Genomic DNA, 14,110 nt, shown 5'->3' on the forward strand with positions numbered 1-14,110 from the left:
AAACCCTATAAACTTCACTTCATCTACTATAAACCCTATAAAATTCAATTCATCTATCCTAAACTCCTACAAACTTCAATTCATCTACCATAAATCCCTATAAACTTTAATGAGTTAATCCTTATTTGGCCCCTTCTTTGTGACCAGCTCCCTTTATGGCCCCTTATTTTTCATAAATTCAAATATGACCCCCTTTTTTTGTATAAATGTCATAAGTACCCTTCCTATATATTTTTTTCAACATAAAATTATTTCCCAGAAAGGAAATTCCACCTCACATCTCTCTCCACCTCACATATCTCTTCACCTCACCTCTCTCTCTCTCTCCAACTCACCTCTCTCTCTCTCTAACTCACTCCTCTCTCTCTCTCGAACTCACTCCTCTCTCTCCAATTCACTTTTATTTTCTCCGACGAAGGTCGCCGGCTGGAAAAAATTTCAGCCGGAGACCTAAACACTTACAAAAAAAAACCTTTCGTCTCTCTCTCTCTAAACACTCCGGCGAAGGGGTTTCCCTTCGCCGGAGTGTTTAGAGAAAGAGAGAGAGAGAGATGAGAGGTTTTTTTAATGTTTAGGTCGCCGATCGGAAAAAATTTTGGCCGGCGACCTTCGTCGGAGAAGATAAATGTGAGTTGGAGAGAGAGGAGTGAGTTGGAGAGAGAGGTGAGTTGGAAAGATATGTGAGGTAGAGAGAGGTGTGAGGTGTAAGTGAGGTGGAATTTCTTTTTTGGAAATAATTTTATTTTGAAAAAACATATATAGGAAGGGTACTTATGACATTTACACAAAAAAAGGTGGTCATATTTGAATTTATGAAAAATAATGGGGCCATAAAGGAAGTTGGTCACAAAGTAGGGGACCAAATAGGAATTAACTCAACTTCAATTCATCTAACCAATATCTAACTACACAGTTTTCTACCTCTATATATATCTCTCATTACTTCATCTCAAACCACACCAAAATCACTTATCTTCTACTTCTACTTCTTCTGCTTATTCCTCTAATCAAGTATTCAAGTTCAACTAGCAACTATAAAAAATATATTAAAAGAAAATTATTTTTCGGGTTCATTAAGTTCAACACCTTAAGTTCCGGACTCGTTGGGATTCACACTATAACAGTTTGACATCTTTTCTAGAACCTTTCGTGTTTGGTTCTGTGATAGATGTCCTTGAAGTTATTGCTACACATTAAATGCTCGTTTGACTAAGAAGAATACCGAGTTGCGCCGTTGTATGGCTGTTTGAGTGCATCTAGAGGTTTTTCCCTTTTCGACAAAAGTAAGTTCATGCATCTTGCTGAATTTATCCGTCATATTTCAATAGTGTTGATATTATGCTACTTAGTTCCCAGCTTGATAATTACATTTACGATATGAGGCAGAATGATGATTTCTCAAATTTAGATGGGATTGGAGCTCTTACTAAAATATTGGTGGAAACTAAGAGAAATAAAATATATCATTTAGTTTATTTGCTTATCACTTTAGCACTAACTTTGTCGGTCGCAACCACCTCCCTATGAAGAGTTTTTTCAGCTATGAAGCTAGTTAAAACACGCTTAAGAAACAAGATGAGTGATTCGTGGTTGAATGATAGTTTAGTAGTCTTCATTGAAAAATATTTTTTTTGTGAAATTGACAATGAGTCGATTATGCAAACATTTCAAAATATGAACTCTCGTAGAGGTCGATTGGTTTGTATGATGTATTAATATAATTAACGAATATAAGTATTTTAGTATATAAATTATTTAGGCATATAAATCCGCACCCTTAAGTGAAAAACCTGGATCCATCCCTACAAATGACCTCCTTTGACCGTTACCGTCCATTAACTTTTCTTCTGATTTTCCAAAAATACCCTCCTTCTTAAATGTGTAATCAACTCTCTGTAAAATCTCTCTCTCTCTGTAAAATCTTTTTTTCTCTCTATCCCCCCGAAAATCTCTCTCTCTCTGTAATACTTTGGACTGAGATTCAGCCAAGATAGCAATAGAACATAGTATCCGGATTGTTATACAATACAATAGCCATAGGTGATCCACTAGGGTGACTCCTTGAGTGGTCGTCCCTTATAAGATAGAGAGTATTTTAGTCTTTTGACACTTTTTGTAGGACGTGACCCAAAATGCCCCTCGTCTTGATCGCCATGTAAGCGAGACGGTCATTTTTGTATTCAATAATGGAATTGTGTATTATTTTGAGGTGGATAATGGGATTAATGACATTCAAGATGATAGTAGATAGAAATAGGAAATGTTAAAATCACAAAAGATTTTGACAAAAGAAGTTACCCAGCTGATGGCGGTTGTGGTATGAAAGTTTGACTAAATCTAGACCATTGAGAGATGAATATCACAACCGCCACATCAGTTGGGTAACTTCTTTTGTCAAACTCAAAATCCTTTGTGATTCTAGCATTTCCGGATAGAAATATTCTGAATTTTTTTTGTACTATTCTATCATTTTTTCGGTTCGGTGTCTATTAAGATAGACAAAATTGAATATGTAGAAAGAGAAATTGTGAAACGATAAATACCTATGTGTGATAGCTCGGATGAAGCCGAGGTATGGAGGAAGCGCTCGGGTGGAAACCGAGAGAGATGAAGTGATTGAGTAAGCTCTCGGTTGAAACCCGAGGAGGAAGATGATGACAAGCTCTCGGCTATGACCGAGCTTGACTGCTTGAGGCTCTCGGGTATGACCGAGAGTTGATGATGGCGTCTCTCGGTTATGACCGAGAGAGATGATGATGGTGAGGCTTGAGTGAACCGAGAGATGAAGATGATAGAGAGTTGATAGTGAGAGAGAGATAGGTAAATACCTTGTTTATTAACACTTACAACTTGATGATTACATTGTCTATAGAGATACATATTTATAGGTTTACAACTTAGGAGTCTTGTAAAATCGAAAAACTAAACTCTATCTTTATCTAGTGTAATCCTAATAGAACTAGGACTAGTAATCCTAATAGAATTAGGACTTAATGGAGACCGACCCACTCGGTTGTGACCGAGTGGAATTGACTCTCTAACAGAAATGAATTCTAAATACTCTTCTGTAGCATGTTCGGGTGTCGAGTGATGTGCGATGTTTTTTTTTTTTTTCTGTGAGAGCATTTAAATTCTTTTCGTTTTGAAGTTAAAAATTTGGAAACAGTTCTAATGATCTCAAGGGATACGAAGACATTACAATTACTTTCAAGAAGAACTATATATATTATATGAAGACAACTCTTACATCTTTTATTAGGAACAAACATTATTATAGGAAAACACGCAAAACCAACATCTCCTTAATAGTACAAGGAGAGCCTTCTCTCTTTCTCTCTCCTTCTCTCTATATGTGGTGATCTAGGAAGAAGGACCAGTGGTTGTAGGAGGTAAAAGCATGGAGTGTTGTTCCCTATTGAATTTGATGCTTTGAGCTTCCTGGGTGGAGATCTGGTAAGAGTTTGCTAGGACTTGGACAGGCATTGCTCTTAAAACCGAAGTTTGTCCAACAAGAGGGCTCTTCATTGGGTTGCTTGATGTTTTGAATGCTACATACTCAAACCCTCTGTTTCCAGCCTTAATTGTTGATACAAAGTATTGAGGAACGATGAACATGTCCCCTCGACTCACTCTGTCGTCAAGCACTCTCTGGCCATTGCTACCAACAACTTGTACTCTAGCTTCACCACGAGTCACGTAAACTATGCTGTGTGCATTCATCGACCAGTGAGGTGCGTGCATTGCGTTCTGCAACATTTAAACCAAAAGTTACACACTACACGAAGAGAGTTAGGTATTATAGATAATATATATAATATTTCTATATCGCTTGGAGACTGTACAGAGACTACACAATAGGTGCGCCCCCCATCTAAGAATTACCTAATTAGAGTAAAAACCCTTGGGGTGGTTTGGCAAAACCTCCATAGTGAACACAACCTTGTGTCATTCAACTTGCTCGTGGGCGGCAAATAAGAGGGCAAAATTAATAGTTTGAGGTTTGGGTCGTTGCAAATGGTATCATACAATAACAACTCGTCTCTAGGTGTTAAGGATGTGTGAGTGCCCCAATTTCCTTTGCGAAGCATAAGAAAATCTAGGGTGTTGAGGCCTTTTGGATGGACTGGCAGATGCTCCACCTGGAACAAAACCTTGTATCCGTTGTGCTTGAGCCTAGACGTCGAAAGATGAGACAATAATAAATTTTAAAGTTTTATTTACCGGGTTAAGGCTTCCCTTCTCGGCGCTCATGCCAATGGAATTGAGGATGGGAAGCTTTTGATTGTTAACAGTGTTGATTCTTCCAGCTTGAGGTGAGTAAACATCAGCTTCTTTTGGATCATCCAAGTACTGTCTGATTTTTTGATTGCAGTAAGTTTCCTCCAAACCATTTTGTTTCAATGATACATATTTCTGTTCATATGCTTCCTCTTCTTCAGGCCTAACTGTCTGAAGTCCTCCCTTAACCCTAACAATCAATCCTCTCTCATCCTGTTGTTGCATTCTCCTTACTGTACCCATTGGAATGTTGAATGCCTCGGAGATCAAGTTCTCGTCGAATGCTTGGAATACGTTTTGGAATGTCTCTCTCGTTTGTTGGCTTTCCTGGCGAGTTTGAGATTGAGTTCTTGTAGATTGGGGTTCTCCTCCAGCCAAGTAGAATGACTGCATTGGTCGTATAAAACAACATCAATACACGAAGACCATTACATATTTGAAAATTTATTTGTGACGTTGTGAAGTAAGTGTGGTGAATTACCCTTAGTTTTTGGTCGAGTTGGTTGGCGTTGTTGTTAAGATCAGTGACAGAGACTGCAACAAGGTCTTCATTTCCATCGTTATGACACCAATGGGCAACACCAGCTGGAATTGCAACAATGTCTCCTTGACGGATCCTGTGTACCTTCTGGTGTTGATCTCTCTGACCAGCTTGTTGTCCTTGTTGTCCTGATCGTGGGCTTCTTTCTCCACGTGATTGTTGTCCAGAGTGATAAGTTTCGGCACAACCGGGGTATGACAATCCTAGCAACCCTTGACCTGTACAAACAAAAAAAAGATAACATTATTTCGTAGGTCATTGAAAACCGTCACTTCAAAAACCGTCTCTTGTGACAGTTTCTTAGTAGTTCATTAACGTAACCAATATGAAATACACATGCCTTGTTCGATGTAAATAAGGCGAGGAGCTGGAGAGAAGTTGGGGAGCGAAAGAGAGTTGGCTTCGATGGTGTTTCTAATGGCAGCAACTCCAGCACATTGGAATTGGTCTTGGAACTCGTTCCACAAATCAGTCTGGCCTCCTTCTGATCGAATAGTCTGATGTGGTTGACTCGCAGAAAATCGTTGAGTACGACATTGACGTGCCTCCTGTAACCGTAATTGTTCAGACTGACTACTATAATCAGTAGTTCTTGCTGAAACAAGCGACGCGGTTAGAAAGATAGCTAATATCACAAAAGGAAGAGTATTGGCCATGGCTAGTGAACAATAGAAAACTAGATTAGTTTGGTAGTGAGTAGAGATGAGTACCCATTACCCATTTTATAGTGTGTAGAAATTGGAATATTGTGGGTGAGAAAGTGGAAAGGGATTTTGGTACTTTTTGCATGAAGAAGTTTGTCGGGACGTTAACTAAGGACACTATGCAAATGGTAACACCTAATTAATTCCAAGTGTCGTCGAAAATGGAATCTCTGCAGTGTCCATAAACGTGAACTTGTTAGCTTTATCTGTTGGCAGACTGTTGCCACTTCTCCTCCTAAAATACATGCTGGCCCATAACAAAATGTGAAACAAAATGGTATGGAATTTCCCGACCCCAATCGGCTTAGGGTTTGTGCAACAATCTTGTTTGGCAGAAATTCTGTAGGTGTTCATATTATCGAAAACGAGATGTGACCGTTGTTTTCAACAAAAAAATATTAACACCTATTAATCAAATCATAGCCTTCCCACACTTTAATGACATTAGTAATATCCAAACGATCTTCTCTAAAAGATATCAGGTGGTCACCCCCTAGTAATTCGTAAGTGAAAATTAATACCGATGCTTCGTTTATAGATATCAATGAACCTAAAGGAATTAGTTGTATCATCCATAATCATAGAGCTCAATTTATAAATGCAAAGACTTCTACCATCACTGCAAAGAATGCTGAAGAAAACGAAATTGTTTCTATTCTCTAGGGAATCAGGTGGTTTGCTAACTTAAATATCAAATTCCTCTATGTGGAAAGTGATAATGTTGCAATCATCAGTCATCTCAACCACCCGAGCAAAACGATAAACTGGCAATCTAAGGTCCATGTTAAATCGATCAAGAAACGTCTCCCGCAATTTCAAGGCATTATTTTTTCTCACATCCCTCGCAAAGGAAATGAGTTAGTAGATATTCTGGCTAAATAGACAAGGATTCATATTAGTAATTCTATCTGGATTATTATTTACACTGTAATTAGTCATAAATATCGTAATAACTCTTTTATGTATTAATCTATGGTTATTTCAACAACAAAAAAAAAGTTAAAATCACGTTACTAGATTATTAAAAAGAGGTGGATGGGTATTGGGTCCAAAATCATTGGGTCAGTGGCTCAAAAGTCCAAAGGTAATTTGAAATGGGATTTAGGTCCTCTAACCGTAATTTACTTCCCTAACTATTTTCTTCTCTCCGTATATACTTAACTTACCTTGTTATTGTTTTTTTTCTTCTTTTGGATGTTCTTATCATCTCCAACAATAGCTTTGATCGATCTTTAATTTATACTGAATTAGGTTCATTGTTTTATTTTGTTACTTTTGATTCAAGGAAACCTTCATCTTAAAGGTCAATTTCAACCTTTTTTCTTTTTTTAAAAAAAAAAAAACAGAAAATCCTTAACAAATCTTCTTCGAGCATTCCTCCTTCCAGAATATTGTTTTTCTCCCAAAAAGTTGTAACATGGAATGTAATATATTTCTCCAAAAATACTCTCCTAGGATTTCTTGATTTTAACTTCATATCTACATTTTGTAATTTCCTAACTTACCTAGATTAATTACTTTTTTGGTGTAAGTTGTCTTTGCTTTCCAAAAACTTTCGAAGATCTATAAACTTTTGGAAAGTCAGTGCACCAAATGAGCGACTTTGTTCAGCAACCGACAATAAATGCAGCATCCTCGAGTTTCTTGTAGCATTTCTTTTATTTTGTATAAATTTTGACGGCTCTGATTAGCTTTGAAAAAATTGAAAATATTTTACAGACTTAAATATGTTACTTCAATAGTAGTTTTAATCGCAGTAGAAGTTTACAAATTGTTCGTGAAGTTTTACATTTATATTGTTTTAGATTTTTGTTTTCTTATAGTTCCACTATTATTTTTATATAGAAGTCGATATTATTCGGTCATCAAATAAATGTTAGGGAACAAAGTTCTACTACCTCCTATTTGAAAGATAAAAAAAATTAAGCCAAAGTGATGGGGTCCTCCTATCTTCACCCAGGTTGGTCACGATTTAGAGTTAAAAGATGTGTTTAGAGCATCCGCTTAATGTTCCTAGCATTTTGTACTTGACCAAAAGCATTTCGTTAAGGGATATTTACTGTTTGGACCCCCTTTCGTATAATTGACTTGCTGTTTGGACTCCCTTTTTCCAGAGTTGCATTTTGGACTCCCTTTTAACGGAATCACTCGAGAATATTCCGTCTCTAGAGTTATACTTTGAATAATTCCCATTTTACCTTTATATAATCAATATTGCACTTTTGACCCCAAGTTTATTTAACTCATTTTCTTCAATCTCTAACACATCTTCTTCTTCATTAACCCTAATCACTTGATCACCCGAATATGCTCTCATCTTCTTCCTAACAAACCCTAATCACTTCATTACCTGAAATCGCTTTTAGGATTTACACTACTTGTTCATCTTAGAGAGATTAACGCTACTTATTTTTCTTTCATCTCTAACACTGACCGATCGAATCATCAAAGCAACAAAGTACGTTCACTCGAGCAAACATGAATGTTTAGAACTCAATTTAAAAACTAATAAACTAGCAAGTTTTTTCCGTCAAGCTGCTCGATCAAGTTCCCATCTTTACAAACATCCCGCTTGCCGGATCATCAACCACACACAACAAGTCATTAATAAACTTTCTCTCTCATCACAAGTGTGGTAATGGAGGAACCATCAGTCGTGTCTTAACTATCATCCTAGCTACCCATTTCAAGAAAATATATCTCATCTTGATAACTCAATAAGTGTTGTTTCATGGCTTCTTAGGGTTTCAGCTGCTACTAAAATTCATGATGATCAATATCTAGGGTTACCCAATTGCTGCTAATGAACCAATTCTTTGTTTAATTTGGGAATAAATTGCTACCCTTGCCAAAGCATCACTTGGACATTGATCTGATGTTGTTGCTTCTCTTGTTTCACTTGCTAGAGATAATAATCAATATGGGAAATTGATAATTGAAGAAGGTGGAATGTTTCCTCTTTTCAAATTTATTAGAGAAGCTAAATTGTAAGGTTAAGAAAATGCAGCTAGGGCAATGGGGTTATTAGATAAAGATCCTGAAAGTGTTCTGGTGCTTGTTCTATTTTTGAAGAGGTCCAATGAAAGTTCAATCAATGGTTGTTTGGGCAGAAACAAGAATATTGTCAGTTGCTTTAATTACTTGATGAGAAAGAAGTTGAAATTAGTAGAGAAGAAGCAATTACTCTAAACTAAAGTTGCCTGTACAGGGAATTATCTTCATCTTGGTCACTCAAATGAAATAGTAGATTGGGTGAGGTTAAGTAAAGGGTAAGATAGTATTTTTCCCCCTTCAAATGTTATCTTTAACTTTTTTCTTGAAAAAGGGAGTCCAAAATGCAACTCTGAAAAAAGGGAGTCCACACAGCAAGTCAATTATACGAAAGGGGGTCCAAACAGCAAATGTCCCTTTCGTTAATTGTTCTTAAAATTGGAGCAATTGCATGAAATTAATGTTGTCTACCTCATATTTTATGTATTCTTTACATATTTTGTTTACTTTGTGCCTTAGGGTCTAGTGGGTATGTATACTATTATAGGTTTTCGACCACCTTGTTTATTTTTTGTTGATATTCAATAATGTTGTTAAAGTGTCTATTTTGTCTTTTTAGCATATTGTCCAATCCTCTAGCAATAACTTGATTTTTTTTTCTCCCTTTTGTATATATAGAGGTAATTATAAATATTCCCCCGAAGACTTGTGGATTAGGGTTTAAGGTTTATGTATAGGATTTTAGGTTATAATGTACCTTGGTGATTTACTGTATATACTCAAGAATGCTGCTAGAGTCCGAAAGAGTTTGTTGACTCTTTTTTGTTTCTGTCCAACCATGTAGTAATAACTTAATTTTCTTTCGTTTGTTGTATATTTGGAGGTATTTAAAGTTGTTCTTCAAAAGATTCATTACTTAAGGTCTAGATTTATGTATATGCTTTTAAGTAATATAGTTTACCTCGATTATTTTCTGTAGAACCTTAAAAGGTATTGTTGAAGTTAGAAACACTTTATCGACATTTTTGTGGAGTTTCTAGCATTTTCATGTGTCCTCTATCATTTTCCATTAACGCTCATTTTCCCCATGTGTTTCACGACATCTATTCTAAAACTTAAAGTAATTAAATTTGTGAAAAATCGATTACAACATAACCCATACAACAACCACTAACTGAAAGTTGTTTTTGCCATTCATCATACAATTCATCCACTAACCACCAAGTTAATTCAACCTTCTTCTTCTACGCATATATTATCCAATCTTCTGCTCACATCTCGTGTGAAATACATATAGTTAGATTCGGCAATCAGACATATAAATTTGTAGAAAGAATAAAAATTAGAACTTTTCCTTTTTCGGGTAAACTACACCAAAAAGGTAATTCTAAAAGAAAAAATATAACTTTCTCTATGAAAGCAATCCGGGTAAATCCGAAAAAATATAAACATAAATATTTTTTTGAAATCAAGAAAATGCTAAGAAATTACGCAAATTGGTTTTTTGGAATATATTATTTTCTCAATACAACTTTTCCTTTTTGGGGTGAAAAATAGTTGAAGAAGATTAGTGAATGACTTTTAGGGAAAAAAAAATTAGATTGAATCTTTAAGAAGAAGGTTTAGCTTAATCAAAAGTAAAAGATGTAGTCATTGTTGGAGATGATAAGAAAAATCCAACAGAAGAATAACAAACATGATTTTTTAAAATAAAATAATTATCCAAAGAACAAAAAACCAAAGCTTAATAAAAAGCAAAATACTAAAAACTAAATGAAAGAAGTCATTGTTAAAGAACAAATTTATGTAAAATTTGAGAAGATAAACAAGACGTGCATTGACGAATTTAATAAAGAGAAAGGTTCCTTTGGTTATCAGTTTATTAAGTAGTTTCGGTTCGGGTAGAGCTTAAATCATACTGGTTTCAGTTTCATAATGGAGAACAAATAAGGATTTGGATCTAGCAAAATGATTTCTGTTTTCTTAACTGAACTCGAACTCGAATAAACCTAAAGGTTTCTAAGGCTATATATTTTTAGAAAGGGAAATTTAGAAAGAAGATATTGGTTTCAGACTTGTTCCCATCAAAAAGTATACTGTCGCATATAATTTCTGCTTAAGTTTTAGGCTTAGATTCCGTATTACTTTTATGAGTGAATATGTGGCAACTTTTTTTATTGTTGAGAATATACAAGAGAAAAAGAAACTAAACACCGAGATCAGCACGAAACTCATGAAGGGAGTGCCACAAGCGCTGATGAAGATTTTTCTTTCCCCACTTTGCGAGTTTGTCCGTCATCCTGTTTTGATTCCGTGAGAGGCAGGAGAATTTGATCTCTTCAAAGCAGGTCTGAAGATTCCCCATGTTCTCCATGAATTTCTCTAATTGCCAGTCTGTCGTCGAACCGTCTTTGTTCAGGTATCGAATGAGGTTCTGATTGTCGCTTTCAATATGAAGGTGAGTAATCTTTAGGTGTGCTGCCCATTTAGCGTGATAAATGGCTTGACATTCACATTCTTCTGCTGTTTGGCCTCTGATGGGCAATAATGAATGCCGCCTGCTCATCGTGCATGATGCAACCTATGCCCGCAGGAGGGTCTGAGAGAGACGAAAAGGAGGCATCTACATTACACTTGAGGAATGGCGTCTCGGGAGATTTCCACGATGTGTCGTTGTTTTACTCTTTCTGTTTGCGGGTTGGATTGGTTGCTATTCCTTGGATACGCGTGATGACCTGCATAGGGGATTGTTCTTTCGAGGAGAAACAATTGTCACATCTAGCTATCCAAATGTACCATACAATTTTGGCGTAAAGCGCTGTCTGATCTGGTTCAAATTCTCTCCATTCAAGGTTCCAGTCCTGAATGTTGGTTATATAGTCTGTGATGATACCAAAATAAAACCATATAGGTCGGGTGAAGCAACAGTTAAGAAGTACATGAGTTACCGTTTCAACATCATCGCAAAAAGCACAATTGTAGAAATTACCAATATATTTACCAATCTTACCACGCACCGGTAGGCAATTAGTACAACATTTCCATAGGAATAGTTTAATCTTCAGGATCGTTGGTATATGCCATATAAAGTTCCATTCCTTAATCTCGTAGTCAAAGTTATTGGTTCTCAAGTGATAATACATGGATTTGATAGTAAAGTTACCTGATTTAGACAATGTCCATTTCATTGAATCATCCTTGTGAGCTTGCAGATTAATACCGCTGATTGCCCTGCATAAATCACTATTAAAATAAGTGGTTAACATGTTCATATCCCATTCATTATTAGTACTAAGCTGAGCCACCCTCTCAAGGTGGCAATTGTTTTCGTTAGCAATCGGCGGTTTATGGTTGGGAATCCAAAAGTCATGCCAGATGTTTATGTTCGTACCCTTGTTCACATCCCAAAAGATCAGACTGTGAACCTGATCATAGCGCTTAGCTAATGATTTCCAAAGCCAGGAATGATTTGATATAGCCGGAGTGGGTTTGTTAACCTTGGGATAGTATTTGGCTTTAAGGATCTTGGCCCAAGGAGTCTCTGGGTTCTTCAGAATGCGCCAGATTAGTTTACTGAGAAAAGCTTCGTTGAGTCTGAGGCCAAGACCTCCCAGTTTGTGAGGGCAACAGATGGCAGACCAGTTTATGGTGTGGATGGACTTCGATTTTCCCCACCAGAAAGACCGCTGAATGGTCTCAATGCGATTACTTATGCCTTTAGCAATGGCAAATCACTGCATTTCGTATCAGGGAATAGCCGCTGCAATTGTTGTAATAACAATGGAACGGCCAGCTTGTGAGAGAAGATTTGGGTGCCACTTGGAGAGTTTGTTTTGGATTTGATCGAGAAGGGTGGAAAACGCTTGTTTCTTGTTGGCACTGATGAAAAAATGAGTGCCCAGATATTTATCAAGAGAGGAGAATCCGTGTACCTTTAGGTTTCGGACGATCATCCGCTTGAATTTTGGATGGGTATTCTTGGAGAAGAAAATGGTGGATTTGGTGTAGTTGATTATCTGCACAGACGTAGCACTGAAAGTGTCCAAGATTTGCTTGAGGTTGCTAATATTATCCAGAGAGTTCTGACCAGAAATGATACAGTCATTCGCAAACATGAGGCGGTTTATGGAGATACAGGAGTTAGGGATTTTGAAGTCGTGGGGACTGCGATGTGAGTCGAGAAGCCTGCTCAGCCCCTCCATCGTAGGTGAAAAGAAAAGGGGAAAAAGGATCCCCTTACCTGATGCCTCTGGAAACATTGAAGGATGGATCGGGGCGATCGTTGATTAGGACAACCATCGAGGAGGTGGAGATGCAGGTATGGATCATTTTGATCCAGTGATCCGCATACCCAGTTAGAACATAATCTTCTCCAAGAAGGACCATTCCACCCGGTCAAAAGCTTTGGACATGTTAAGTTTCAACCCAAAGTAGCTTTTAGCGCCACGTTTGGTTTTGAAATAGTGAGAAAGTTCTTGACTGATGATAATGTTGTCAGTGATTTGTCTCCCGGGGATATAGGCAGCTTAAAAGAGGGAAATGATGTCCGGCAGAGTGCCTTTTAGTCGGGTGGCCATAATTTTGGTAATAATCTTATAAATCGTGTTCAGAAGGCTGATCGGTCTATAATCAGTAGTGGTTTGAGGGGATTTAGTTTTTGGAATGAGGCAGATGTGGGTGTGATTAAAGGAAGGGGGAAGTTGAGAGTGTCGGAAGACATTGGTGACCATTTTTATGACATCAGCTTTAACAGTGTCCCAGTTAGACTGGTAGAAGAACAGAGGGTATCCATCTGGGCCCGGTGCAGCATCAGGTTTAAGAGAGAAAGTAGGCTTTCGAATTTCCACATTGTTAGGGATTTTGGTAATACTATTGTTTTGAAGCTCGGAGATCTGAGGGGTGCAGCATCGGGTTTAAGAGAGAAAGTAAGCTTTCGAATTTCCGCATTGTTAGGGATTTTGGTAATACTACTGTTTTGAAGCTCAGAGGTCTGAGGGGTGAAGAGATCAAGAAGATTATCGGAGATAGTGGTGCCCGTGGAGGATGAGATGGTTATAAGGTGAGAAGAGAAGATGTGAGCAATCTCCGCGGCATCAGTCGTCCAAGAGTTGTCGTCTCTCTTAATGGATGAGATTTGGTTTTTCCGGTTACGATTGATAGCCTTGGCGTGGAAAAATTTTATGTTTCTATCGCCAAGCTGAATATGAGCGATTCTGGAATGAAATATTTTGTGTTTCTTAGCAGGATCCACACCAGTACTAATACAACTACTTAGGAATGAAATATTGGTTGAACTTGTAATAGTGATTCTAGTAACACTTTCAAGTTTCAAACAAAAAATGGTAATTGCAGAATGTGGGATCATTCTGATTCTACTCGAAATCTTGATCAGAGAAGACAACAACAATGGGTATCGTCATACCTTTCAAACCAGTCTTGATCCCATTAACATACTTCACAATCTCTCAACTTGTCAAGAGCTAATTATACCCATAATCTCGTCCGGTACAATTTCTTATGCACTCCAACTTATTTACAAATCAAATAAATGTTCGCCAATCGTTGAGAAGTCGGTGGGATTACTCGAAACAATTGC

The 14,110-nt window shown here is 37.2% G+C and overlaps 1 protein-coding gene across 1 annotated transcript; it reads right to left on the minus strand.

The window, feature by feature from the left end:
• Positions 1–3,201: 3,201 nt before the first annotated feature.
• LOC147567570 (11S globulin seed storage protein 2-like) lies at positions 3,202–5,550 on the minus strand. The gene is made up of 4 exons (XM_086654182.1): positions 5,160–5,550; positions 4,760–5,037; positions 4,222–4,665; positions 3,202–3,747 (listed from the first exon to the last, which is right to left on the minus strand). The coding sequence occupies exons 1-4, from the start codon at positions 5,473–5,475 to the stop codon at positions 3,361–3,363; spliced, it is 1,425 nt and encodes a 474-aa protein (XP_086510308.1). The 5' UTR covers positions 5,476–5,550; the 3' UTR covers positions 3,202–3,360.
• Between the last annotated feature and the right edge of the window lie 8,560 nt (positions 5,551–14,110).

The sequence above is a fragment of the Eschscholzia californica genome, unplaced genomic scaffold (genome assembly GCF_041429995.1).
Source record: "Eschscholzia californica isolate CP2 unplaced genomic scaffold, dmEscCali1.0.p SCAF_1, whole genome shotgun sequence".
Taxonomy (NCBI): domain Eukaryota; kingdom Viridiplantae; phylum Streptophyta; class Magnoliopsida; order Ranunculales; family Papaveraceae; genus Eschscholzia; species Eschscholzia californica.

Bases quoted from the DNA above. Each gene is read 5' to 3' on its own strand.
- LOC147567570 (XM_086654182.1), bottom strand. From the start codon at position 5,475: ATGGCCAATACTCTTCCTTTTGTGATATTAGCTATCTTTCTAACCGCG. The intron at 5,038-5,159 runs GCATGTGTATTT...TTGTTTGTACAG, and splicing joins CCTTATTTACATCGAACAAG to GTCAAGGGTTGCTAGGATTG. The intron at 4,666-4,759 runs GTAATTCACCAC...CGACCAATGCAG, and splicing joins AACTCGACCAAAAACTAAGG to TCATTCTACTTGGCTGGAGG.